The following is a 27,785-nucleotide window of genomic DNA, read 5'->3' on the forward strand; positions in this document are numbered from 1 at the left end:
CTTATTATTACTATTGTAATATTATCTTTTATAATAATTTCAGATCCCTGTCAAGAAAATTTAATAGTAACACAATTAACATGAATAATGTAGGTGAGGGAGTAAATTATCAAATTAGTAAAGTTGACCAGCAATGTAATGTTTTCCTGCTTAGAGTGTAGTCCTGCCCTCCACCAAATTTCTGGGAGATCTAGACCCAGTGCAACCCTGATCAGGATGAAGAAGTTATTAAAGATCAATAATAAATATATGCTGGTAAATTAATTAATACGTTATTTCATATGAAAGTAATAGAAAAATACAAAAATCATCAAATTGACCCAGGTTTAATAAACCTGATTAAAAATTTTATTTAAGATTTCATTTAAAAAGAGAGAGGTAGTTGGTATGAATATTGTGTTTATTATTCAAAATGTGTCCAGGATTCTGTACAGGAAATTAAAGAATATAACCATGGGTGTTTTCCATCATCTTGATGCTTTCCACCAGAATGCAGAGTCTAAACCAGAGAGTATGTCACCCTTAAACACGGTCCAGTAACGTAAAACATATTTTGGGGCACAGTGTCCTCAGATGTCTTTCCTCCTCTCCTTCCTCCGACGGCCCTCGGGTTCTCTTTCACTTTGTCTCTTCCGCTCCTGGCCTAAGCATCACTTACTGGCCATAGTGTAGCAGCCATGTGGGTGCCACTGCATGTCACGGATGCGTCTGATGGATTGCATTTGAGGGCATCGAGCACCGTATTCATTAAAGTGTCTGTAGTCACCCTTCTCCAGCAGGTACTGGCTGCCACGGTAGCCGGGGTATTGGTAACCCACCCAACTAAAGAAAGAACAGTGCACTTCATGACTGTGTACACTTCATTTTACAACTTTCATTTTCATTTCATGTTTTACCACTACTGGTCATGGTCATGGTGGGTTCGTAGTGTCCCGGACAGGACACCAATCCATTGCAGGGATGCCATGGATTAGCCAATCATCTTTGTATGTAGTCACCAGACTGGCCGATAGTACAGTTCAGAGAGTACAAGTTAGTGGCAGCACATCACCCACTTACCCGCTTACCCATTTATTTATTCTTTGGGGCATTTTCCACCTATTGGCATGTTCAGGAGTTAAGAGGAAACCATGACCAAATAGATACATGGAGTAACTCAAGACAGGGATCAAACCTAGATTACTGGAGCTGTGCAGCAACAATACTAACAGCTTCAGTAATTTAAATATTTATTAATTTCATTTCATTCATTCATCTTTGGTAACCACTTTATTAGCCTACATTGGATATAAAGTGATAATACACCCAAGACAGGTTGCCTGTCTAGTAGTAGGAGGCAAAGACTAACTCACATATTCACACCTAAGGGCAATTTAGATTTGTCAGTTCATTTGCTGGTATGTTTTTAGGCCATAGGGGAAAAGAAGCAAAGGCAGAGGTGTGCTGTACTAACAGTACTTGCTGAGCCATTGGTCTTCCCAAACATTAATACAGCTTAGGCCTAATTTAGCTGGTTTCTAAAAGGAAGAAAATCATACTTGCATTGTTTAACCAATATCTCAACCTCTCTGGTTGGTCATCTGAGGGGTTTAAAATTCAAAACAATCAGAGGAACACTCCCAACTTCTAGGAATTGAATACAACTAAAGGAAACTATTAAGGTGAATTATTTTCTACCAGAAACATCTCAGATGTGTTATTGCCATCAGCAGCATTGCAACAGTACTCATTTTATTAATGTGTGATGCCTTGATAGTTTTTATTTTTATTTTATACACTTTTAATAGATTTTTTTTTATTAACGTAAAAGTCAAATGTGTTCAAATATATAAAATAAATCTATTAAAAATGTAAAATATATGAACATATATTAAATAACAATAATATTTAAAATATGGGTTTCTCTTTTACTGTATAACAAATTAGACTCTATGGCTGTTACATTACAAACTTGACATTGTGTAGTGTACCTGATGGCTATGCACTTACGTTCCACAGCTGACAAAGATGCTGCCCACTCTGTCAGTGAAGCCATGGGAGTACAGACTAGGCACATCATCATCCATGATCTCCATCTTGCGGCCCTTGTAGTCACCCACCTCATACAGGCAGATCTTGTGCTTTTCAGGGTCCTGGATACACAGAGAAGTAATTCCCAAGTATACATATTAAAGTAGATTTAATTTGTACTATTTTTAACTCATGACAAAAAAGAGGGATGCTTCATTTCTGTGTCCAAGAGGGTCCTAGTGCGCTAAATATCTTAAGGCCAGTTGCATTAACATCACGTTATGAGGACCCTGGTGCGACTGCTGCTCCATCTTCTCAGGCGCCAGGTTGGACACTGATTTCATCATTTTTCTGAAATGCCTTCCCCAAACTGTTGGGGAATTTAATATAAATTATTTTACACACATTAGCAATGGATGTAGCTGCAACACCTGAACTCAATAATTAGGAAGGGTATCCACACTCAGTTGGCCATAAGTGCTCATGCCTTATATCTTCATTGAAAATAACTGATTTAATTAAATTGTTTCTTAAAAGCATTCAAATGAATGAAAATGTGTTTTGCAATTGTATTCGCACCATTCTGACAGGTCTGAATGACAGCAGGTAATCGTTCTTCTGGCAGTTGCTCCAGGAGTCCCAGCGAGGATAGTCACCCTTCTCCAGGATGTACATCTCACCACAGAAATTCATCTGCTCCCAGCCCACAAAACTGCAAATAAAATGTATATTAACAGAACTGATAGAAACATATACCACAAAGACATATTCCATGATGAATCCAGACACACTGCAAGTACAATTTCAAGTGGATATTATAAAAAATTGCTTTAGCTTGTACCACAGTGAAATGAAAATAAAGCAAGTGCAGTTAAATCCATGCACAAGCTTCTGTATCTAAAGTTGGCTGAAAACATTTACAGTGGGGCCAAAAAGTATTTAGTCAGCCACTGATTGTGCAAGTTCTCCTACTTAGAAAGATGAGAGAGGTCTGTAATTTTCATCATAGGTACACTTCAACTATGAGAGACAAAATGAGAAAAAAAATCCAGGAAATCACATTGTAGGATTTTTAAAGAATTTATTTGTAAATTATGGTGGAAAAAAAGTATTTGGTCAATAACAAAAGTTCAACTCAATACATTGTAACATAACCTTTGTTGACAATGACAGAGGTCAAACGTTTCCTGTAAGTCTTCACCAGGTTTGCACACACTGTAGCTGGTATTTTGGCCCATTCCTCCATGCAGATCTCCTCTAGAGCAGTGATGTTTTGGGGCTGTCGCTGGGCAACACGGACTTTCAACTCCCTCCACAAATTTTCTATGGGGTTGAGGTCTGGAGACTGGCTAGGCCACTCCAGGACCTTGAAATGCTCTTTACGGAGCCACTCCTTCGTTGCCCGAGCGGTGTGTTTGGGATCATTGTCATGCTGGAAGACCCAGCCACGTTCCATCTTCAATGCTCTCACTGATGGAAGGAGGTTTTGGCTTAAAATCTCACGATACATGGCCCCGTTCATTCTTCCCTTAACACGGATCAGTCGTCCTGTCCCCTTTGCAGAAAAACAGCCCCAAAGCATGATGTTTCCACCCCCATGCTTCACAGTAGGTATGGTGTTCTTGGGATGCAACTCAGCATTCTTCTTCCTCCAAACACGACGAGTTGAGTTTTTACCAAAAAGTTCCATTTTGGTTTCATCTGACCACATGATATTCTCCCAATCCTTTTCTGGATCATCCATATGCTCTCTGGCAAACTTCAGACGGGCCTGGACATGTACTGGCTTAAACAGGGGACACGCCTGGCACTGCAGGATTTGAGTCCCTCTCGGCGTAGTGTGTTACTGATGGTAGCCTTTGTTACTTTGGTCCCAGCTCTCTGCAGGTCATTCATCAGGTCCCTCCGTGTAGTTCTGGGATTTTTGCTCACCGTTCTCATGATCATTTTGACCCCACGGGATGAGATCTTGCGTGGGGCCCCAGATCGAGGAAGATTATCAATGGTCTTGTATGTCTTCCATTTTCTTACAATTGCTCCCACAGTTGATTTATTCACACCAACCTGCTTGCCTATTGTAGATTCACTCTTCCCAGCCTGGTGCAGGTCTACAATTTTCTTCCTGGTGTCCTTCGACAGCTCTTTGGTCTTGGCCATGGTTGAGTTTGGAGTCTGACTGTTTGAGGCTGTGGACAGGTGTCTTTTATACAGATAACGAGGTCAAACAGGTGCCATTAATACAGGTAACGATTGGAGGACAGAAGAGCTTCTTAAAGAAGAAGTTACAGGTCTGTGAGAGCCAGAAATCTTGCTTGTTTGTGGGTGACCAAATACTTATTTTCCACCATAATTTACAAATAAATTCTTTAAAAATCCTACAATGTTATTTCCTGGATTTTTTTTCTCTCATTTTGTCTCTCATAGTTGAAGTGTACCTATGATGAAAATTACAGACCTCTCTCATCTTTCTAAGTAAGAGAACTTTTGGCCCCACTGTAAAAGAAGTAATTAATGCATTCATTTATGCATTAACTGTGCTTTTGTGATTGGATTAGGTAGCTAAACATGATTGTATGCTGAAGTTAGTGTGTGTGCACTGGCATATGCATTATACTTTTAAATCAGTCAAATTAGAAGATTCCACCACAGATTTAGAGTACACTTACGGGCCACACTCCACGCGCAGAGATCTGACCCTGTCCATGCCCATTTCACATACGTTCATGCACTCTGCGTTGATTTCGATCATGCGGCCCTGGAAGTTCTCCTGGTCAAAAACATACATCTAATAGACAAAGACACAGATCTGTTAGTATGTATTTTTGCTTGCAAGACTGAGTGTGTGAGTAAAGGCAAGTATGTGTGTGGTATTTGCCTTGTAGGCCATCATGCCGAAGCCTATGTCAGACTTCTTGTTCGGGCCGGCCTTGCCGTCAGTCTGGGAGGGTTTCTTTTTATCTCCACTGGATGACATGATGCCTAGAAAGGAACAGCAGTACAAATGAACTGAACAATGTGCTTGGTGTAATGTGAACCTAGCCATTGGTGGGACACATATCAGTGCAATAGTAGGTTCGCATCAGGAAGGAAATCCAGTGTAAAAACTGGGCCAACTCAAATACTGATGAATGTGGACAAATGATCTGCTGTGGCACCCCCCAACAGAAGCAGCCAAATGGTTATCATCTAGTTCACAGCATAAATTGATTTGTAAATTAATTTAAACATGTCAAATTTGGACTCAACAGACTCAATTGATCGTGTACAGATAAAACCGGTGGCTTCACACAGTCAGAGGAGGCCGTTGCTAGCCAGTAACCATCCTCAGGTAAAATAAACACAAATGCACAAGAAAATTTGATATATCCAAAATGTAAAATAAAAAAAAGAGAAAAAGATCCAAGAAATAAAAAGGGAAAAGTAAAGAGAAATAATTACATTGAAAAATTTTGTTATGTTATGAGCACAGCAGTCTGTGACACTCCTGCCTTATGCTCATTGTTGTACATTAACTCCATATAATTAACATTCTATTATTAACCTAGTTTTTTTTAAAGCTGTTGGCTTATAAATGTGTAAAATGTGTAATGTATAAATGTGTGTATTTTTGTTCGTCGTGTGTGTTGCTGTCTTACCTGTGTGTTCAGTGAGTGTGTAGGGATGCACGAGTTCACTTTGACAGTGTACATACCAGGTCAGGCTCTCAGCTTTTATACCCTGGTGCTGAGTGTATGGGGATTACTGGTTAACAATAAAACTTGCAGAGTCCAGCACATACACACAAAAGAAACCTCTCACTAACACCCAAACCTCTCACCAGCACCCCAGTGGGTAAGAGATACAGAGAAACAGAAATGGAAAAAGAGATCCATACACTAAATGGCCAGAACTACAGTATATACAGTGCCTTGCAAAAGTATTCAGCCCCCTTGAACTTTTCAACCTTTTGCCACATTTCAGGCTTCAAACATAACGATATGAAATTGTAATTTTTTGTGAAGAATCAACAACAAGTGGGACACAATCGTGAAGTGGAACGAAATTTATTGGATATTTTAAACTTTTTTTAGAAATAAAAAACTGAAAAGTGGGGCGTGCAATATTATTCAGCCCCCTTGCGTTAATACTTTGTAGCGCCACCTTTTGCTGCGATTACAGCTGCAAGTCGCTTGGGGTATGTCTTTATCAGTTTTGCACATCGAGAGACAGAAATTTTTGCCCATTCTTTCTTGCAAAACAGCTCGAGCTTAGTGAGGTTGGATGGAGAGCGTTTGTGAACAGCAGTTTTCAGCTCTTTCCACAGATTCTCGATGGGATTCAGGTCTGGACTTTGACTTGGCCATTCTAACACCTGGATACGTTTATTTGTGAACCATTCCATTGTAGATTTTGCTTTATGTTTTGGATCATTGTCTTGTTGGAAGATAAATCTCCGTCCCAGTCTCAGGTCTTTTGCAGACTGCAACAGGTTTTCTTCCAGAATGGTCCTGTATTTGGCTCCATCCATCTTCCCATCAATTTTAACCATCTTCCCTGTCCCTGCTGAAGAAAAGCAGGCCCAAACCATGATGCTGCCACCACCATGTTTGACAGTGGGGATGGTGTGTTCAGGGTGATGAGCTGTGTTGCTTTTACGCCAAACATAACGTTTTGCATTGTGGCCAAAAAGTTCGATTTTGGTTTCATCTGACCAGAGCACCTTCTTCCACATGTTTGGTGTGTCTCCCAGGTGACTTTTTATAGATATCTTTGAGAAATGGCTTTCTTCTTGCCACTCTTCCATAAAGGCCACATTTGTGCAGTGTACGACTGATTGTGTCCTATGGACAGAGTCTCCCACCTCAGCTGTAGATCTCTGCAGTTCATTCAGAGTGATCATGGGCCTCTTGGCTGCATCTCTGATCAGTCTTCTCCTTGTTTGAGCTGAAAGTTTAGAGGGACGGCCGGGTCTTGGTAGATTTGCAGTGGTCTGATACTCCCTTCATTTCAATATGATCGCTTGCACAGTGCTCCTTGAGATGTTTAAAGCTTGGGAAATCTTTTTGTATCCAAATCCGGCTTTAAACTTCTCCACAACAGTATCTCGGACCTGCCTGGTGTGTTCCTTGGTCTTCATGATGCTCTCTGCGCTTTAAACAGAACTCTGAGACTATCACAGAGCAGGTGCATTTATACGGAGACTTGATTACACACAGGTGGATTCTATTTATCACCATCAGTCATTTAGGTCAACATTGGATCATTCAGAGATCCTCACTGAACTTCTGGAGTGAGTTTGCTGCACTGAAAGTAAAGGGGCTGAATAATATTGCACGCCCCAATTTTTAGTTTTTTATTTCTAAAAAAAGTTTAAAATATCCAATAAATTTCGTTCTACTTCACGATTGTGTCCCACTTGTTGTTGATTCTTCACAAAAAATTACAATTTCATATCGTTATGTTTGAAGCCTGAAATGTGGCAAAAGGTTGAAAAGTTCAAGGGGGCTGAATACTTTTGCAAGGCACTGTATTACATAGTGGCTAAAACAGGCTTATATAATTATATAAGCAATATAACCAGTGATTAGATTAATTATATGATTGAAATGCTTTTAGTACAAGCGGTGGACAAAACAACAAAGACCCCTTAATGTATAATTTCACTAAGCTAATATAATCTAACCTCATTTTTGCACTCAGTATAGCATAGATAGTTCTTGGAATTCTCAGCACTAAATTGTTTGTGTTAAAATGCTGAACAATTGTATTTTAAATAGAAAATCTGTGACTCCATAATTAAAACATACTTTTTGAAACAAACAGGAAAAACAAAACAGGTTAAGAGGATAGCTACAACAATGCATACAATGCCCTGTGATGGACTGGTGACCTGTCCAGGGCGTTCTTATTTTTTTTTAATTTATTTATTAGGATATTAACATCATGTAGTTATTTGTTACACAAGTTTTATCAGTTCGCAAATTTAATGTCAAACAGTCATGGACAATTTTGTATCTCCAATTCACCTCACTTGCATGTCTTTGGACTGTGAGAGGAAACCGGAGCTCTGGAGAAAACCTACTCAGACACAGGGAGAACATGCAAACTTCACACAGAAAGGACCCAGACCACTCCACCTGGGGATCGAACCCAGGACCTTCTTGCTTTGAGCCACCATGCCGCCCTCCCTCCAGGGTGTTCAAATAATAAATCAGACCCTCCACGACCCTGATCAGGATAAAACAGCAGTAAAACAGACAGTGAATGGATGAATGAATGAATGAATGCACACAATTTGAATGATCAGTTCTGTGGTGTAGAAGTTATAAACCGTCATTGAACTTTGTGGTATAACCTCCTATGTTTATATTTTTAATAAATATGATTGACTTCAGCTGTTGCCTTTTTCTGTGTCCATATAAATCGGGCTAGTTTGACTGCATCGATAAAAAAATAACATAACACAGTGGTCTCTTGCTAAGGTCAGGTTCAGAGTTTTTGTTCTTTTTTTCATGTGTGCAGTCAAACTAGCGATAATAATAAGTGTTACATTTCACTATAGAACATTCTACACCACCAAATAAATATGTTTTTTTTTAACTTTAATGAACATTTTAAATGATTATTTTCCCACACAAAGAAGTGTGTTTCAATTTTTTATAAGTTATAAGTTGCAGAATTCATTAAAGGTCCAAGACTGCCATAACAGGTATGTCCCTGACAATTGCATATAAACTTTTGATTTCAAATGTAACTCATGTGTACTTGGTTTTGGAACTGGGATAGACATCAAAATTGAATTATTCTTTCATCCCATTGTAATTAGTTTCTTTTCTTTTTTTTAACTTTAACAAATGTTTTTATACTTAAGCATAAACATAACATGAAATGAACAAAACAATGTTTTACAGTCAGTTTTGGCTTTTGGTCAATACAATTTAATTAGAATAGTCATCAAATTTAACGTTTCACTTATAATTATAACCCATTTGTGAACATAGACCAAAATGATTATATTAACAGTGTACAATATAGGCCACAAACATAAGCAAAGAAATTTCAACCCCCGTATTTGCGCTATGTCCCTAATATAGTGACTGATATTGTGCGTGTACGTCACAATATATTAACATTTTATTTACATTTTCGGCATTTATCAGACACTTGTCGAAAGTGACTTACACTACTGTGATAGTAAACAGTCTTAGCAATTTAAAGTTAGGGGCCTTGCTCAAGGGCCCAACAGTGGCAACCTAGCAGTGGTGGGGCTTGAACCAGTGACCTTTCGATTACTAGTCTTGTCCCTTAACCTCTAGGCTATAACTGCCCAATATATTTGTTATAATACCAAAGTTTGTGGTGTCACACTGTTTTTGGACTGCTTTTTCATTTATAAAATCTTACAGCTCCACCTATATAAAATGTTTGCATCCATTTATGCTCTGGCTGAACGCTTTACTAAGCTGAATTCTACACACCTGTACCAGTTTGCACCCTGAACTCCAAACTTCAACTCCAAACTTAAGCCAGGTTCATTTGTGTTATTTGAACTTCACTTGCATTAGTGCTGATCTGCGAGAACATACTAGTAAACGTGTATGGAGCTAACGTGCCATTGTGTGGCCGCTTTGCCCGCTTCTCTGTGCTTAACCCGGAATGCTGTGCTGTGGAAATGGCTCTCTATAGAAAATGTGCTGAGCTTGTGGCAAAGGTGCTGCTCCGCGTGCACAAAGCAAGAACGCGCACGTACTGTCCAGCGCGCGCTCCCGAGTTCCGTATAAAACCAGCGCGCCAGGTGCTCTGCAAAGTCCACGCGAGATACAGAGGTTCAGGCGCGAGGTGTGAGCAAAACCCACGGTAAGAGTGCCAACAACCAAGAACTCACTTATAACTGAGATTCAGTACCACACTGTAGTTCAGAGTACAGCAAAACTGATCTTTATTTACAAAACAACATCAACTGCGTTTAAATCACACCTAATTCCAATGATAAATTAATACACTTTCATAAAAACCTTCTTTAAAAATTGCTTTATCAGTATAGTTTATTAGTTAATTCTAATATAATAATTAATAATTCTAATTATATGGCTTTAATTTGAAGGCTCAGGTGTTGTAAATGGGTCTTTTTTTTAAGATTTAAAGAATTTATGCGTTTTTTTTATTTTTTTTATTATATTTGGCTTGGAAGATTTTGTTTTTTTTCAGATGAAGCATTTGAGTTGATGCTGAAATCCTCATGTTCTTCAAAGCAATGCATATTTAATTGTTACATATTTCCCCCCACAGAGGTCATTTAAAGTGTAAAATAATTAATTAATTAGTTAATTAAAAGACACGAATAAAGGGTTTAATACATTAAAATGATATAAATTATGAATAAAGGGGTGCATAGAAATATAGTACATTTACTAATATATACAGTATATATATATATATATATATATATATATATATATATATATATGTGTGTGTGTGTAAAACAATTCTTTAATGTTTGAAAGTTAATTTCAGTTGTGTGTTGGATATAAGTTGCTGTTATATCTTGTTTTGTTTGTATTTTATATTGTTTAGCCCTTTTATAATATTTTATACTAGGCCTATTATTGTTATTTTTGTGTTCTTTCTGTTAAATGATGTTTTCTTAGACATCATTTCTTTATTTAATTATATATTTATATGTGATTTGTATTTTAAGTGTATATGTGTAAATAAAGGGACCCTGGCCATGCAGTCAGCGAATCTGAGGGGAGAATCTGAAATGCTTAACGTGAAAAACATCCTAACGTGGCTTAATGTACCTAAACAATGACCTAGGAACACCAAACTTGTCTGACTTACTACTGTTCATAAGTAGACTACTCCCTACTGGTAAAAAGACCAACCTGTGGTCCAAAAGAAAAATATAGATTTTGAAGTTCCTCCACTTCGCCACCCTACAATGGTCAAAATATTAAAGATAGACAAATAATTTAAGGTAAAGCAATCAAGGTTTAAGGACCTTAAACAGTGGCCCAACATGGGCATCTTGGCAGTGGTAGGACTTAAACCAGGTACCTGCTGATCACTAGTGAATCAATTAACAAAAAATTGATTCACTGTAATAAGCTGATTCTACTTAATGATATTTATATCAATACAATTATTAACATTTAAATTTCTATTATAATTTATTGCACTTGAATGTGTATTTATGACAGATTCTCTTAGTGACTGCTGTTTTCCTCATTTTTAGAAATAAAGATGTACCGATTCAGCCGATCCTCAATGATGAACCCAATGGTGAACTCTGGTATGGGCATGACTCCCTTCTTCAAGGTAAAATAAACATGACATCACACTACAGTTATGTGCACCGCACACACATTTATCCATACCTGACCTCTGTAGTTGTGGTGTTGCAGGTGACCGTGTTTGAGCAGGAGCATTTCCAGGGTAAATGTCAGGAGTTCACCTCAGAGTGCTGCAACATCCAGCAGTGCGGCTTCGACAATATCCGCTCCATCCGTGTCGAGAGTGGCGTGTAAGTGTGTGCAGACATGTAGTTAGTGAGCTTGTACTCAATACAATTCGATTGATTTGCTTATTGTAAAAGATATTAGACAGTCTAGCATTGGCTAATATTTGAAGGGGACAGTCACTTTTTTATTAGCAGAAAAGGCTGAGTAATGTTAGAGCTTAAAAATACAGAATTTGCAAGATGAGAAACCTAATTGTGTCTGTATCATAAGGGGAAGAACTAAACTCCCAAGAACTGTAGAGGCTGGATGGGGACTAAAGTAGTTATTGGCATTACACAGTATTTCCTGCAAATAAAAAATAGCATAACATGACTTTCCCTAAAGCATTTAAAAAAAAAAACATAGGTGTTAATAAAGTGGCTCTTGCTCACCCCAGATGGGTGGGTTATGAGCATCATGATTTCCAGGGGCAGCAGTTTATCCTGGAGCGAGGAGAGTACCCACACTGGGACTCCTACTGTGGAAACCTGGCCTACCACATCGAGAGGTTCATGTCTTTCAGGCCCATATACTGTGCTGTAAGTGTTTTTAAACATACATTCAATATGCTCAAAACATTCAAGTTTACTAAATTGAATATGTTTAAAACATACATGTTCACTACCAAAAACTGGCATCACAACTTTTTTGAAGAAAACAAATGGTGATGTACATGGACATATTAGTGGAACATTTTACTGACCAAAACACTGAATGCAGATGTTTTAACCAGACAACAAAACCAAATATAAAGCCTAAAAAACTAGAATTTTTGTGCATGCCAATACATAATTATAAGTATAAAGTTAAAAGATATTATGTGAGTAAATTTAAAGTAGATATGAGCCATGAAAGTACATCCACAAATGCCTATATTCCACACTAAAGTTGGGAGAGTATGAAAACTGTGAATAAAAACGCATCGTTTCTTACATTTACTTTAACTTTCATTTCATTGCAGGCAGCATGAACCCATGATATTTCATGGTTCATTTCAATTGTTAATATACACCGATAAGCCATAAAATTAAAACCACCTCCTTGTTTCTACACACATTGTCCATTTTATCGGCTTCACCTACCATATAGGAGAACTTATAGTAGTAAGTAGTAGTACTATAGTTACTGACTGTAGTCCATCTGTTTCTCTGCATGCTTTGTTAGCCCCCTTTCATGTTGTTCTTCAATGGTCAGGACCCCCACAAGACCACTACAGAGTAGGTATTATTTGGGTGGTGGATCATTCTCAGCACTGCAGTGACACTGACATGGTGGTGATGTGTTAGTGTGTGTTGTGCTGGTATGAGTGGATAAGGCACAGCAGCGCAGGAGTTTTTAAACACCTCACTGTCCCTGCTGGACTGAGAATAGTCCACCAACCAAAAATATATCCAGCCAACAGCGCCCCATGGGCAGTGTCCTGTGACCAGGTCCTGTGAAGGTCTAGAAGATGACCAACTCAAACAGCACCAATAGATGAGCGTGCATCTCTGACTTTACATCTACAAGGTGGACCAACTAGGTAGGAGTGTCTAATAGAGTGGACAGTGAGTGGACATTGCATTTTAAAACTCCATCAGCATTGCTGTGTCTGATCCACTCATACCAGCACAACACACACTAACACACCACCACCATGTCAGTGTCACTGCAGTGCTGAGAATCATCCACCACCCAAATAATACCTAATCTGTGGTGGTCCTGACCATTGAAGAACAGGGTGAAAGCAGGCTAAAAGGATATGCAGAGAAACAGAAGGACTACAGTCAGTAATTGTAGAACTACAAAGTGCTTCTATATGGTAAGTGGAGCTGATAAAATAGACAGTGAGTGTAGAAACAAGGAGGTGGTTTTAATGTTATGGCTGATCAGTGTACATCCATTCCTGTATTTCAGGCCTGCAACACATTCCAAAAAAAGTTGGGATGGTAAAGCATTTACCACTTATACCACTTGTAATGTTGTCATTTCTTCTCACAACACTTACAAAACATTTTGTCACCTAAGATACCAAGTGATTAAGTGTTTCAGTTGTTATTTCGTCCTATTCTTGCTGCGAACACAGCTTAAGCTGTGCAGCAGTACAGGACTGTCATCACATTTTTCGTTCCAAAGTTTTCCACATTCACATACTGGGGACAGGTAAGGACTGCAGGCAGTCCAGTAACCCTATTCTCTTTGTCCTCAGCCATGTCTTTGTAATGTGTGCAGCATGTAGTTTTGCATTTTTAGTCTTGTTGAAAAATACATAAATGTCCCTGGAAAAAACATTGTGTTTTTTATTGAGGAACATTGTAAACATTTATTATCTCGTTTGTTGATAAACTGGAGATCCTCCTTTGCTCCTCAAAGACTTAATTGGATACTTGTTTTATACCAAATCACCAAATTGTTGATATCACTTGTTTAAAATTACATCATTATGATAACTGAAATGCAGAAATGGATGTAGTGTTAAAAAAAATAGCAGTGATTTTAAAAAAGTGAATAAAGCACAAAATCATTATAATAACTTTTATTTCCATAAATGCAAATGCACTGAAAATACTACACTTTCAATTCTAAATCAAAACATTAACAAAATTTTGCCAGTTTGTGTTCATCCTTTACAGAAAGTTAAGAAAAATGAATATTAGGCTGTTCAAAAAAATAGCAGTGCAGCATTTTTCATTAAAAACTCAAAAAAATTATCTATAACATGAAAAAAATTTTGAGGTTTTACTTTACTTTAAATTACTGAACTAATATTTAGTGGCAAAACAATTGTTTCTGAGATCTGTGTTGCATGGAGTCGATCAACTTCTGGCACCTCTGAACAGGTATTCCAGTCCAGGATGATTAGACTACATTCCACAGTTCTTCTGCAATTTTGGGTTTTGCCTCAAAAAAACATGTTTCAGATGTCAGAAGACAAGTTCTCTATGGGATTGAAGTCAGGGGATTGGGCTGGTCACTCAATTACCTTAGTCTTGTTTGTCTGTAACCAAGATGTTTTGGGTCATTGTCATGTTGAAACACCCATTTTAAGGACATTTCTTCTTCGACATAGGGCAACATGATCTCCTCAAGTATTCTGATATATTTAAACTGATCCATGATCCCTCGTATGCCATAAATAGGCGTAACACCATGGTATGATAAACATCCCCATATCATCATTTTGTACCACCATGCTTTACTGTCTTCACAGTGTACTCTGGCTTGAATTCAGTGCTCGATGGTCGGCTGACATACTGTCTACGGCCACTAGACCCAAAAAGAAAAATTTTGCTTTCACCAGTCCACAAAATGTTGAGCCGTTTCTCTTTGGACCAGTCAATGTGTTCTTGGCAAATGTTAACCCATTCAGGAAACGTCTTTTTCTTAACAACGGGACTTTGCAAGGAGTTCTTGCTGGTAAATTGGCTTCACTTAATCATCTTCTGTACTCACTGGTAACTTCAGATGTTCCTAATTCTTTCTGGAGGTGATCATTGGCTGAGTATTTGCCATTTTGGCTATTCTTCGATCCATTTGAACAGTAGTTCCACGCTTCCTTCTGCGTCTTTCAGGTGTTGGTTGTCACTTCAAGGCATTTGAGATCATTTTAGATGAGCAGCCTATCATTTGCTGCACTTCTCTGTATGTTTTTCCCTCTACTATCAACTTTTTAATCAAAGTACGCTGTTCATCAGAACAATGTCTGGAACAACCCATTTTACCCAGTATTTCAGAAGGAAACGTGCTATGACCAAGCTGTGCAACATTTGCCACCCTCCTAAATTAAATAAGGGCCAAATTTGACACCCGTTCTTCTGCAGAATGAATGACTTCACCAATTGAACTCCTCACTGCTATTATTTTGAACAAGCCCCTTTTAATCAATGCTTCAATTACTCAGAATGAGTGGCATGCATGTCCTAATTGTTGGGTTTATTTTGTTTTCATTACTCTACTACACTTTCAAGTAAATTATTTGCTATGTAGAAATAGCATTTCTACTAAAAACAGTGATTTATCAGGTTAATGGTGTTGGACTGCTATTTTTTTGAACACCACTAAGTTAAGAAATAAATTTAGGTTAACCAGACAAAACATTTAATATATTGGGTTTATACTGTCCACAATTAAATATAAGTCACAGCAAATGTAAGAAAAACAGCTTTTTTTAATGAGCATTTTCCATACTGTCCCAACTTTTTCTGGGGTTGTATCTTCAATAAAAATGATTGAACAGTGGTTTTCCTTATACTGTATATAATATGCCAGACTAAAATGTAATACTTTGGTATGTAATGTTGTATTAAAAAACCCCATATTCATTGGTATGTACTAATATATCCTAATATACAGTATTTATGCACACTGGAAAGTCTAAAATATTAATGCAGCCATACATGCTGGATCAGACTGACACTGGTTTTTGATGTTTACATTTATGGCATTCAGCACTTTTATCCAAAGCAACTTAAAACTGTGAACAAACACAGTCCAAGCAACTGAGAGTTAGGGACTTTGCTTAAGGGCAGGTGGGATCTAATACCAGCAACCATCCGATCACTAGACCAAAATCTTAACCAATAAGCTACCACTGCCGGTTTACATCATAATAGAATAAAACACATTTTACATATTTTAAAGGATGGTAAAATGAGACCAGTGTGCAATATTATATGTCCACCAGAGAGAATCCCTAACATCTTTAAGTACATACTACAGCTTTAAAAACCATCGTATGTAATGCAACTCTACCCATGTGTCCTCCTTAGGCTCACCAAAGCAGTCGTATGATGATCTTTGAAAAGGAGAACTTTCTGGGTCGCAGTGCTGAGCTGTGTGATGACTACCCATCTCTGCAGGCTATGGGCTGGTGTGGCATGGAAGTGGGTTCCATGCATGTGCAGTGTGGCGCGTAGGTTGAACACAAACACTAAAAAAAGCAGACATTCTTATTCTACAATGTATTTCTCTATAGTCTCTATATTACTTTCTCTATATTATGACTATATTACCCCAGTTAACCTCGTCAGTCACACTCTGAAATGTGTCTCTCTCTCTGTGTAGTTTTGTGTGTTACGAATTCCCAGGCTACCGGGGCAGGCAGTACATCATGGAGTGCGAGAGGCACAATGGAGACTACCAGCACTGGAAGAACTGGGGCTCTCACAGTCAGACTCCTCAGATCCAGTCCATCCGTAGGATCCGGCATTAACAGTGCAAAGTCTACATGACCGACATCACCGACCACCACACCTTATACACTCTCGGTTTTATCTCATCAGTGTTTTTTAATGGCAGCAGCACAACCTCATGCACATTGCTATACACACCACTACACACAACCACACCCTGTACAGCCATACTGTTCTGCGCTGAAGTGTCAATCACAGTTTAATGTCAGGTGCTAAACTACATCTCCTGAGGTGGAGCACTCAACAGTGCTTATCGAAGATAGGTCACTGGTTAAGAGTAGCTCAAATGTGATGTGTAACAGGAGAATAAAGTATAATGAACAACACCTACATAATAAAGGCATGTTACCTCAAATTTATCAAAGTCATTTCTTTTAAATGATTGTGTGTTTTTGTGTGCACAGCATCAGCAGAAGCACCACATGAATTAAAGATGCAGGATGCAAAGCCTAGGATTCATTCACACAGTCAAAACAAAAAGGCCAAAACTGATTTTTGGAAATAACAAATAGATAAAAGAACTGTAGAGTTTGTAAACCATTTCCATTAAGTTACATTGCATTAAATTGCATCATCTAGTTATTGAAACGGCAATTAAGACTACTAAGTGCTTGGGATAAAAATAACGCATGGTAATTTTGACCTTTAAAAATGGTATAAAGTACTATTTTTAATATATGCAACATAACAAATAATCTTCAGCATTTTACATGCTTGCAGTGCTATTCATAATTTGAGTAGTTTCTAAGGTCAAAATTTCAGGACGATGTCAAAGCAAGCAGATACAATTAGCACAGACAAAGTAATCTTTACATTTCAAAAGCTGACTGCATGTAATCTACTGAAGAGTGGTGGGGGATACTAATCTGATGCACTTTTTGCCACGTACAGTGGGGTCAAAAAGTATTTAGTCAGCCACTGATTGTGCAGGTTCTCCTACTTAGAAAGATGAGAGAGGTCTGTAATTTTCATCATAGGTACACTTCAACTATGAGAGACAAAATGAGAAAAAAAAATCCAGGAAATCACATTGTAGGATTTTTAAAGAATTTATTTGTAAATTATGGTGGAAAATAAGTATTTGGTCAATAACAAACAAGCAAGATTTCTGGCTCTCACAGACCTGCAACAACTTCTTTAAGAAGCTCTTCTGTCCTCCACTCGTTACCTGTATTAATGGCACCTGTTTGACCTCGTTATCTGTATAAAAGACACCTGTCCACAGCCTCAAACAGTCAGACTCCAAACTCAACCATGGCCAAGACCAAAGAGCTGTCGAAGGACACCAGGAAGAAAATTGTAGACCTGCACCAGGCTGGGAAGAGTGAATCTACAATAGGCAATTGTAAGAAAATGGAAGACATACAAGACCATTGTTAATCTCCCTCGATCTGGGGCCCCACGCAAGATCTCATCCCGTGGGGTCAAAATGATCATGAGAACGGTGAGCAAAAATCCCAGAACTACACGGAGGGACCTGATGAATGACCTGCAGAGAGCTGGGACCAAAGTAACAAAGGCTACCATCAGTAACACACTACGCCGAGAGGGACTCAAATCCTGCAGTGCCAGGCGTGTCCCCCTGCTTAAGCCAGTACATGTCCAGGCCCGTCTGAAGTTTGCCAGAGAGCATATGGATGATCCAAAAGAGGATTGGGAGAATATCATGTGGTCAGATGAAACCAAAATGGAACTTTTTGGTAAAAACTCAACTCGTCGTGTTTGGAGGAAGAATGCTGAGTTGCATCCCAAGAACACCATACCTACTGTGAAGCATGGGGGTGGAAACATCATGCTTTGGGGCTGTTTTTCTGCAAAGGGGACAGGACAACTGATCCGTGTTAAGGGAAGAATGAACGGGTCCATGTATCGTGAGATTTTAAGCCAAAACCTCCTTCCATCAGTGAGAGCATTGAAGATGGAACGTGGCTGGGTCTTCCAGCATGACAATGATCCCAAACACACCGCTCGGGCAACGAAGGAGTGGCTCCGTAAAGAGCATTTCAAGGTCCTGGAGTGGCATTGCCAGTCTCCAGACCTCAACCCCATAGAATATTTCTGGAGGGAGTTGAAAGTCCGTGTTGCCCAGCGACAGCCCCAAAACATCACTGCTCTAGAGGAGATCTGCATGGAGGAATGGGCCAAAATACCAGCTACAGTGTGTGCAAACCTGGTGAAGACTTACAGAAAACGTTTGACCTCTGTCATTGCCAACAAAGGTTATGTTACAAAGTATTGAGTTGAACTTTTGTTATTGACCAAATACTTATTTTCCACCATAATTTACAAATAAATTCTTTAAAAATCCTACAATGTGATTTCCTGGATTTTTTTTCTTATTTTGTCTCTCATAGTTGAAGTGTACCTATGATGAAAATCACAGACCTCTCTCATCTTTCTAAGTAGGAGAACCTGCACAATCAGTGGCTGACTAAATACTTTTTGACCCCACTGTAACTGAGCTAGTAGGACATCTCATTCTAAAACCATGTACATTGATATTGTTTATAAGTTGGCTTCACCTTTGTGGCTATAACAGTCTCAATTCTTCAGGAAATGTGTCTATAGGACTCGTGGACATTCAGTCAAGCATTATTAAGATCAGGCACTGATTTTGGACAAGAAGACCTGGCTCACTATCAATGGCTTCAATTTATCTTGAAAGTGTTTAATGGGGTTGGCAAGTAACCGGGGTTTAAAAAAAATAAGTCTACTGACTACCTTTTTGTATAAAAGCAATATGTAAGCCTAGTGTAACAGAGGTGGTTTTTACACTTACCCAACTTCTGTTGATTAAAACACAAATACAGTACTTGGGTCAGTTTAGTCATACTAGTTTATCAACTGATGGCTAGTGTAACCATACTGCACAGTGATCAAACACTCTGGCAATCAATACTTATGTGGTCTAACAACATTTTCGATTTTGAAGTAGGCAAACATTAAAATTGCCATTTTTTGCTTGTCTTCATGAGCAGGGTTGCCAGATTACATAGTAAAGCAGACATTAGGTGCTTTGCTGTTTCTCTGACTTTTTCAAAATAGCTTCATGTAATAATGTTTGACAACTCTGCACCTACACATTAGCGATCTGTAACTAAGATGAATACCAGACACTGATGATGCAACTACCTGGCAACCATTTGTACTAGTAATGTTCAATTAGTACCCTGTAGAAAATGTTGTTGCTGGTGTAAACACAGGTTGTACTCTACTTTTTAACCCCATTTACTAACACAACAATGATGAAATTACAAAATATTATTTTAATCTTAAACACAACCAAATCAAATGATGAGGTAATAACTGTTAAACATTTTTACATTAAGAGGCACATCAACAGACATGCAACAGACACATACAGTTAAGTCAGAAGTTTACATACATTTGTAAGGAGCATGCATGGCAAGTCAGTTCTGTTTTTATGATTTATGCAACTTATTTCCCTGTGACTGAGTGATTGGAATATCTAGTCTTCTTTCTTGTGTGGCACCATTTTTATAAAGCCTGCTTGACTGTTGGTGTCACCTATGTTCCAATAATTTAATAATTTATGGCAGAGCTGTTTTTGGTGGTTCTTGGATCTGACCATTCACACTAATTTACTTTCTGTTTGGCAAATAAATCACTGTTTTATGTACGTTGTAACAGGTGCAGTCAAACTACATGCATTTATACGCACAGTTAAATAAAATTATTACCTTTATTCACCACCAAACCAATAAGTTGCTTTAAATGTTACATTTTTAATGAAGCCAAATTAAATTAGAACTTAAATGTAAAACTTTTAAAAAACAGTGCATGATTTGCTGTAGTAGTGCATGCAAGGCCTGTCCAAAGGAATTATTTAAAATTAATCCACAATGCTGAAAAAAAATCTTCTTGTAAAATGATGTTAGAATATAGAAGTGTTTCATTTAGTTTGTCACCAAAAAGAATGGAATAATTGCCCCTTACAAGTATGTGTAAACTTTTGACTTTTTGAAATTAGTTCAAAACCGACTAAAATCAATGTTAAACTAAAACATTCTTTTACTTTTCTTACTATGTCCAAAATTGAAGCAAACCATGTGCATCTTTAACTTAGTCGATTCTGTGTTTGTTAATACGGTCTTAAAAACAAACAAGATGAAATAAAGAGAGTTATTTAGCACACCAGACTACAAAAACCAAACAAACTTGATGACACGATGAGATGTGGAACATTCAAACTTAGAAGTGATGATTCAGATTAACATGCAGGGAAAGACGGACTTACATTCTCCTGGTAACTTCAAAAAATTGACCACTGCAGATTTATGGTGTGTAACTGAAAGGTAAAAAAAGGAAAGATATTTAAATGCACTAGAAACAGAAAAAAATATCTCCAACAACTTGAGTATACACTGATCAGCCATAACATTAAAACCACCTTGTTTCTACACACACTGTTCATTTTATCAGCTCCACTTACCATTTAGGAGCACTCTGTAGTTATACAATTACTAACTGTAGTCCATCTGTAAGTGGACACAGCATTTAAAAACTCCAGCAGTGCTGCTGTGTCTGATCCACTCATACCAGCACAACACACTAACACACCACCACCATGTCATTACTGCAGTGCTGAGAATGATCCACCACCAAAATAATACCTACACTGTGGTGGTTCTGTGGGGGTCCTGACCATTGAAGAACAGGGTGAAAGCAGGCTTAAAAGGTATATAGAGAAATAGATGGACTACAGTTAGTAATTGAACAACTACAAAGTGCTGATAAAATGGACAGTGAGTGTAGAAACAAGGAGGTGATTTTAATGTTATGGCTGATCAGTGTATAGGTCAAAACAGTGGTGATCTAGTTCATTAAGACTGCTGCGCTACCTGAATAACTAAAAAAATATCCAATCAATTTTTATATACTACTTATAAAGAAACTGACATAAAGCAAACAAACAATTTAATTTACACAGTACAATTTTGTCAGTTGTGTTATGCTACCTTTTTAGGTTTGTGTACAGTTGAAATATTACTAAAGAAAACAGTTAGAGAGTATCAAAGACATTTTGGCTGAACTAATTACCCACTGTCCTTGTGTTCACCATTCATACGGTCATTGGCCAAAAGTATGTGGATACCCCTCTAATTTTTGTTTAGGTTTTTTAGCCACAACCACTCCAAACAGGTGCATACAATCAATGACAAATGATATGCTGTTTGGAGGAGGCTGTTTTCTGTTCCAGAACTGTTCCATGACTATTGGTCTGTGCACCAAGTGTGTCTCGCGAAGACATAGTTTGACATTCTTGATATGGAGGAACTCCGTTAGCCCAGACAGGTTACACAGATTGACCTCAATCTTACTGAATACCTTTGGGATAATTTGAAATGTCGATTACGAGCCAGGCCTTCTTGTTCATTATCAGTACCTGACCTCAATATTGCTCTTTTGACTAAACAGGCACAAGTCCCCATAAACACATTTTACAATTTAATGGAAAACCCTTTACAGAATGATGAAGACTGTTATAGAAACAAAGGGGTACTCCATATTAATGCCAGTAGTTTGGGAATTAAGCTCTCCAACAAGCTCATAGTCAGGTGTCCACATACTTTTAATACTGGTGTATACACAAAAAATGGCACAACTAAAATGGCACTTACCAGAGAAGTAAATGATTAATTAAATTCCACTCCAACTATATCAATCTCAACATCCTCCTCCTCCTCTGTGCTAAGCCCAGCCTCCCAGATTACAGCTGACCTTGACGCCAGCTCAGACATTGGGCTGGACACAGCCAGCACATCCAGTTCATCCCCGTCTGAACTTTCAGAAGCTTGGAGCATTTCTTCTGTACGTGAGGTCAAAAGATCAGGGAGTGAGTCTGAGACTTGTGCTGCTGGTGTGGGCTGAGGTGTTGCCCCTGGGAGCAGAGTTAAATCAGTCATTTTGAGCGTCAAGTTTTTGGAAGAGGATGCAAGAAGTTCACTGCAGGGTGAAAGTGCATTCTGGGGTGAAACAAGCTCACTCAGGCATGAGTCTATTGTGTTTTGTGATGATTCTGAAGTACAGAGGGAAGATCTGCCATTGATGTCTACTTCCTCTCTGGCTGCAAAAGACAGACACACTGTAAATGAATACCAAATGAACACTTGTAAACTTTACATGGTGGGCTATTGCAATAGAACGCTGCACAACCAGTACTCTGTTTGAAGGAGAGTTTTTGGTTCAGTAAAACAAAGTTAAAAATTATGAACAGAATTAAGTAAGTTAGAATTTATTTGGGGGAAAAAAATATGTAAAACAATTGCATGTTAAAGTCTTCCCAGCACCACTAAAATCCAGGGATCCTGGGTCGATCGGGCAGCTGCACGTACATGATTGGCTAATATCCTTTTAAGCTAAAACAGACAAGCCATTGCACTCTCAGTGCCAGTAGAAGAGTTGTGTTAGGATAGGCATCCGGTGTCCTCAAATACAGAAAAAGCCAAAAGAAAAAGACTGGTTTCAATATGTAAGGACTGAATGTAGAATTACCATATCAGGCTAAGGTTAGGGTTTTTCAATGGCCTAATTTATAACAATTATTATTTATAACATGTTATTTTGCAAACTGACTCAGTTAGTGAATTAATTTTTTGTGTGTTTTTTTAATAACTTCACAAAGATATACAGCTTATTTCTTTGTTGGGTCTATCAGTATGTTACTACAAGGACCACAAAAAATGAGCTGTTGCAGAAGTCAGTGATATTAAAATGGTATGTTTGCCATAAAATTGAGAAAACAAATATCCGTAACTCCCATATGTGATAGTATAGCAATGTACATCAGGTGTACACCATCACCCACCAACTAACTTGGCAGAATTTGATACAGTGGAAAAAAGTAATACAGATCTAAAAAGACAACCAACTGTGATACGAAGATGTATTAAGAGTCGATAATGACTGGTTGTGATAACAGGTTTTGCTTTAAAAGTAAAAACTCTGCATCAGTTTCACTCTAATAGATGCACTCAATATAAATGTAATACAGAGTGTCTTCTCTGTATTACATTTATTTATTTTAAAAGATAAAAATTCATCCTACCTGAATTTAAAGGCTGATCCAACTGGAAGGGTATGTTCCGCTTTTCAGGTCCTAGTTCCAGGATTGGTCTATTAGCCATTTTTTTCACATGTTTTTTTATTTGTTTTTTATCTCTTTTCTGCTTTGTTTCGTTCTCATTCTGGATTTGTAGGAGAATTTCCATTTTTTTCAATGCTGAAGTGGCTAACTCACCATAGGTTTTTTCTATGGTGTTCTTTATGGGTAACTGCCCAGTCTGGGGCACAGCTGTGATACATCCCACCTGTACATCATCCTCAAGTCTTCCTGTCCTCTTACCACAATTTAAACTCTTGAAGCCTATTTCTTTCAGACTCTCATTACAACTCTTTCCTTTGTATTTTTCTTCAAAAATCCTACTATTAAACCCATGTCTTCTATCTTCAATAATCCTTTTATTGCCATCACCATTTACTCCATCTCTTCCACTTCCTAGACTCTTTGTCCTCTTGTCGGGTTTTGGTTCAGATCTAACTTCCCTATGACTCCTCTTTCTAAGACTGTTCCTTGTTGAATGCATTTCTCTTTGCCTTTCTTTGTTTTTGTCCATGCTAGGATCACTCACTCTCTCTTTGCTCTTGCATGGTTTAGCTTTACAACAAAGGCACACCATCCTTGGGCTTTTCTTTTCTGTGAGGTCTGATGTATTGTTGCTGCACTCTTTCTCATTCAAAACCTTAGAGATATTTAAATCTGTGTCAAGTTTTCTCTTCAGGCTTTGACTTCTGGTCATCATTCGGAATTGATGTTCTTTCTTGATGTTCTGATCTTCGGATGGTTTCTCAAGTTCTAAACCCTGACTGGGGCAAGATGAAACCTGCTGCTCTAATCCTGAAGACTGTGTTTGTTCTGGTACAGTTGGATTTACAGAACTAGACCCATACTGCATTTGATTGCTGGGTGTTAGTGTAATGGAGGTCTGCGAAATATCTGCATGTAGAATCTGTTGGTGATTTGAGGATGACTGGGGAGGTTCTAGCTGAGTGCATGTTTTAAAACTGTTGTTACATGGAATTGTGCTTGGGTGTGAGTCTTCACTTTCTTTATCAAGCTGAATGCCATTCACTTTTTTAATCAAACTCAAATCTTCTGACTGCTCCTGTGAGGTCTCCGTTCCCATATCCAAACTACATCCACCAACATGTTGCTCAAACGTCCTCAGAAAATGATCCAGGATATCTCCCAACTCACCTTCAGGAGGTCTGACTTCTGAAGGTTCAGCAGAATTAGAATGAGACTGAACTGAATATGCGATGTTCGAAACAGATTGAACATTGGAATTTGTGGAGCTCATAAAGCCGTGTTGATTTTCTGCAGGGACGAGAGGAAGAGAGTGGAGTCCTGCCATAATGTCATCCAGAAACGAGTCTATGTGTGGAGTGGGCTCCACCTGAGAAGCTGGCAGAAATGGCACGGTATGTAACAGAGTGAGGTCTGGAGACTGAACCAGATTCTGATCATACAAACTACGAGATGCAGAAGGAAGAGGGCGTAAACGAGGACGACCTCTTGGCCTGCGTGGACGACTAGGGTCATCCTGTAAAAAAAACCCCAAAATGTTTAAGTATGCAGGCCACTAGTGAAGATTCACTGTATTGCTGTATATTAGCAATTTGAAATTTCAATCCAAACAAAGATTTTAAATGAACAGTTTATTTGCATGATAAAAAAATACAATAAAATTAAAGTATAAATTAGGTTTTTATTAACTGCTTCATTTTGATTAGGGTGGTGCCACCCGGAACCACTGAGTACAAGGTGGAAACACTCTAAAAAAAATGCCCTGGACAAGATGCCAATCCATCACAGTGTGACACAAAATAAATTTAAGTCTGTAAGACATTTCAGTCATTGTAATTTTTATTTACAATAATTCTGAACAACAGGTTTCAGCAGTTTCAAAAAGCTTAGGATGGTCAGCTCTCAAGCCTGTTGCTTGATCCTGCTCACAAAACCCACACATAAATAAACACACAAAGGGGGAATGGCTGGAACTGGTAACCTACTGATTACTAGTCTATTACCTTCACCACTGAGTTACCACTGTCTTTATCATGAATTATTCATCCCTGGGTGAACCACCATGGGGTTGTAGTGTAGCTGGCTGCACCACCGTTCCATCTATGGTGGCAACATGGACAAAGGCATCCCTCAAGATGTAATCATACATCTGTTTTAAACAGAGGAATCAATACTCAGGGGATAACCTGCAGCATGGGGTCATAGGCATTGGTGGTGTCACTGCTCATGGCACTAGGAAAAGCCACGCCCGGCACTGGTAATAGCCAATTCTTACAAGCACTGGTTTCAATAAAGCTCTGGCACAGGTGGTTTCTTGAAAGGATGGGCAACACCATCGTTTCCAGCACTTGTATTTTGGTATCACAAATACAATGACAGGTGATACTTAGCTAATCACACCATGTGACAGAGACTGTCCAGAAGCTGCTTCTAACCTCTGCTTGTTCTCTTACACAGCCGTTCCAAACTGGATGTACAGGAGAGCATGTACAAAGACTTTAGCAAGTCTCTGGACGGCATATGGAGTTGTTTTTGAGAGGTAAAAGGAAACTTGAACCTCAGAAATCATGCACGGCACCCACTCAAACAGCTGCACCACCTGCTGCTTATTTTATGGAATGGCAGATGAGAGATATTTTCAATTTGCTTAGTGAATACACGTCTTGGTATTTTTTAATGACAGTAGCAATGTTCCTTAATTTACAATTAATGCTTCTTAACGTGTTTTCATGAACCTACCTTTCCCTCATTGCTTGCATGTATGCCTGTCCAGCCTCTTGTCTCTCCTCCCTTCACCAACGCCCCTCTACCTCGCCGCCTCTGGAACACTTTCATTCTTTGCTTCACTGTGGTTCTGGTGTCCATCTTTCTGCCAACTCTACCCCCACCCTGCCCCATCCATGCCAATCCTGCCACCCACCCCCATCTTTCCATGTGGTTTTGCCTTTTGCATCCTCTCCCTCCCACTTCTGTTACCCTCCCACCACCTCTTGACCTTGCTCTGCTTTTCTTGAACTCTTTAGCACCTCTACTTAAACAACCTTGCTCCTTTTTCCCTCTGTGAGAAGAGTGCAGAAAATTGTTATTAACACCTGTGGTGTTGCCTTCAATCTGCTCAAATTCCATAATTGCACTGGCTGGCAAGCCCCCTATTTCTAGTAAGTCCACAGAGGTGCTGCAAGTGGGTGGAGGGTTGGAGGGAACAGGGGTACAAGCTTGGTAGTCTGAGGAATACATATTGATTTGGAAAGCAGACTCGCTCACTGTGTGACAGACCCTCGTCTCAGGGGCCATGGCTAAGATATCGTAGGTAGCAGGTATCTTCTCTGGATGGCCAGTGATTGTCTGTATTTCCAGTGTGGCATCTTGGGCATTGGTATAAATGAAAGGCTCTTGATTTACAAAGTGTGTTGACTGATCAATCAAATACACTGGAATAGTCTGAAAGTTCTGAGTGTCGACACATTCCATTTCTGTTGGTGTCTCTCTTTCATTTGTTTGTGTCCCATCCTCGGTCTGTGTGCCACTTTCTCTCATTTCTTTTACACTGCCTGTTTGCATTCTCTTTGCCATTCCTTCATCACCCTCTCGAACATCCACCTTGGTGTATTCAGCATCCTCTCTGTATTGTCTTTGCCCTTTATTGCCAGCTTGTCTTTCTTTTTGGTGCTGCTGAGGAAACTCAATTCCCAGTGATTGTGCTGCTGAGAAGACCTGCTCTTGATTTCCATTAAAATGACCTGAGTAGATCAGGCTAACCAAGCTGAGCAATGTATGAGAATCTACAGCCTGGAGCTCAATTAGCCATCTCTGTCCAGCCATGGGCACTGGCTTGGATGATAAAGTGCCACAGAGCCTAGGGCTGAAGGCAGACAGCACACAGCTATGTACTGGCACTGATACACCTGCAGAACGAGAGAGTAGACATTTCTGTGTGTATATATATATATATATATATATATATATATGTGTACATATGTGTATATATATATATATATATATATATATATATATATA

The 27,785-nt window shown here is 38.7% G+C and overlaps 3 protein-coding genes across 4 annotated transcripts; 1 reads left to right on the forward strand and 2 right to left on the reverse strand.

Moving 5' to 3' along the window:
* Positions 1 to 382: 382 nt before the first annotated feature.
* crybb1l1 (crystallin, beta B1, like 1) lies at positions 383 to 11,400 on the reverse strand. Of its 2 annotated transcripts, XM_063000643.1 has the most exons (6): positions 11,367 to 11,400; positions 4,886 to 4,989; positions 4,677 to 4,795; positions 2,590 to 2,722; positions 1,990 to 2,132; positions 383 to 822 (listed from the first exon to the last, which is right to left on the reverse strand). In XM_063000643.1, exons 2-6 carry the CDS (start codon positions 4,982 to 4,984, stop codon positions 651 to 653), a joined length of 666 nt encoding a protein of 221 aa, XP_062856713.1. In that variant the 5' UTR covers positions 4,985 to 4,989; positions 11,367 to 11,400; the 3' UTR covers positions 383 to 650. The 2 variants fall into 2 exon arrangements, with proteins under 2 accessions (XP_062856713.1, XP_062856712.1); XM_063000642.1 differs by lacking the exon at positions 11,367 to 11,400 and having other exon boundaries at positions 4,886 to 5,213.
* cryba1l1 (crystallin, beta A1, like 1) lies at positions 11,233 to 17,015 on the forward strand. The gene is made up of 5 exons (XM_063000644.1): positions 11,233 to 11,307; positions 11,394 to 11,512; positions 11,887 to 12,028; positions 16,238 to 16,380; positions 16,533 to 17,015. Exons 1-5 carry the CDS (start codon positions 11,233 to 11,235, stop codon positions 16,678 to 16,680), a joined length of 627 nt encoding a protein of 208 aa, XP_062856714.1. The 3' UTR covers positions 16,681 to 17,015.
* A 2,891-nt stretch (positions 17,016 to 19,906) lies between these two features.
* LOC134318713 (uncharacterized) lies at positions 19,907 to 27,590 on the reverse strand. Its single transcript, XM_062999646.1, has 4 exons — positions 26,508 to 27,590; positions 23,730 to 25,284; positions 22,303 to 22,748; positions 19,907 to 20,969 (listed from the first exon to the last, which is right to left on the reverse strand). The coding sequence occupies exons 1-3, from the start codon at positions 27,588 to 27,590 to the stop codon at positions 22,318 to 22,320; spliced, it is 3,069 nt and encodes a 1,022-aa protein (XP_062855716.1). The 3' UTR covers positions 19,907 to 20,969; positions 22,303 to 22,317.
* Between the last annotated feature and the right edge of the window lie 195 nt (positions 27,591 to 27,785).

The sequence above is a fragment of the Trichomycterus rosablanca genome, chromosome 8 (assembly GCF_030014385.1).
Source record: "Trichomycterus rosablanca isolate fTriRos1 chromosome 8, fTriRos1.hap1, whole genome shotgun sequence".
Lineage (NCBI taxonomy): Eukaryota > Metazoa > Chordata > Actinopteri > Siluriformes > Trichomycteridae > Trichomycterus > Trichomycterus rosablanca.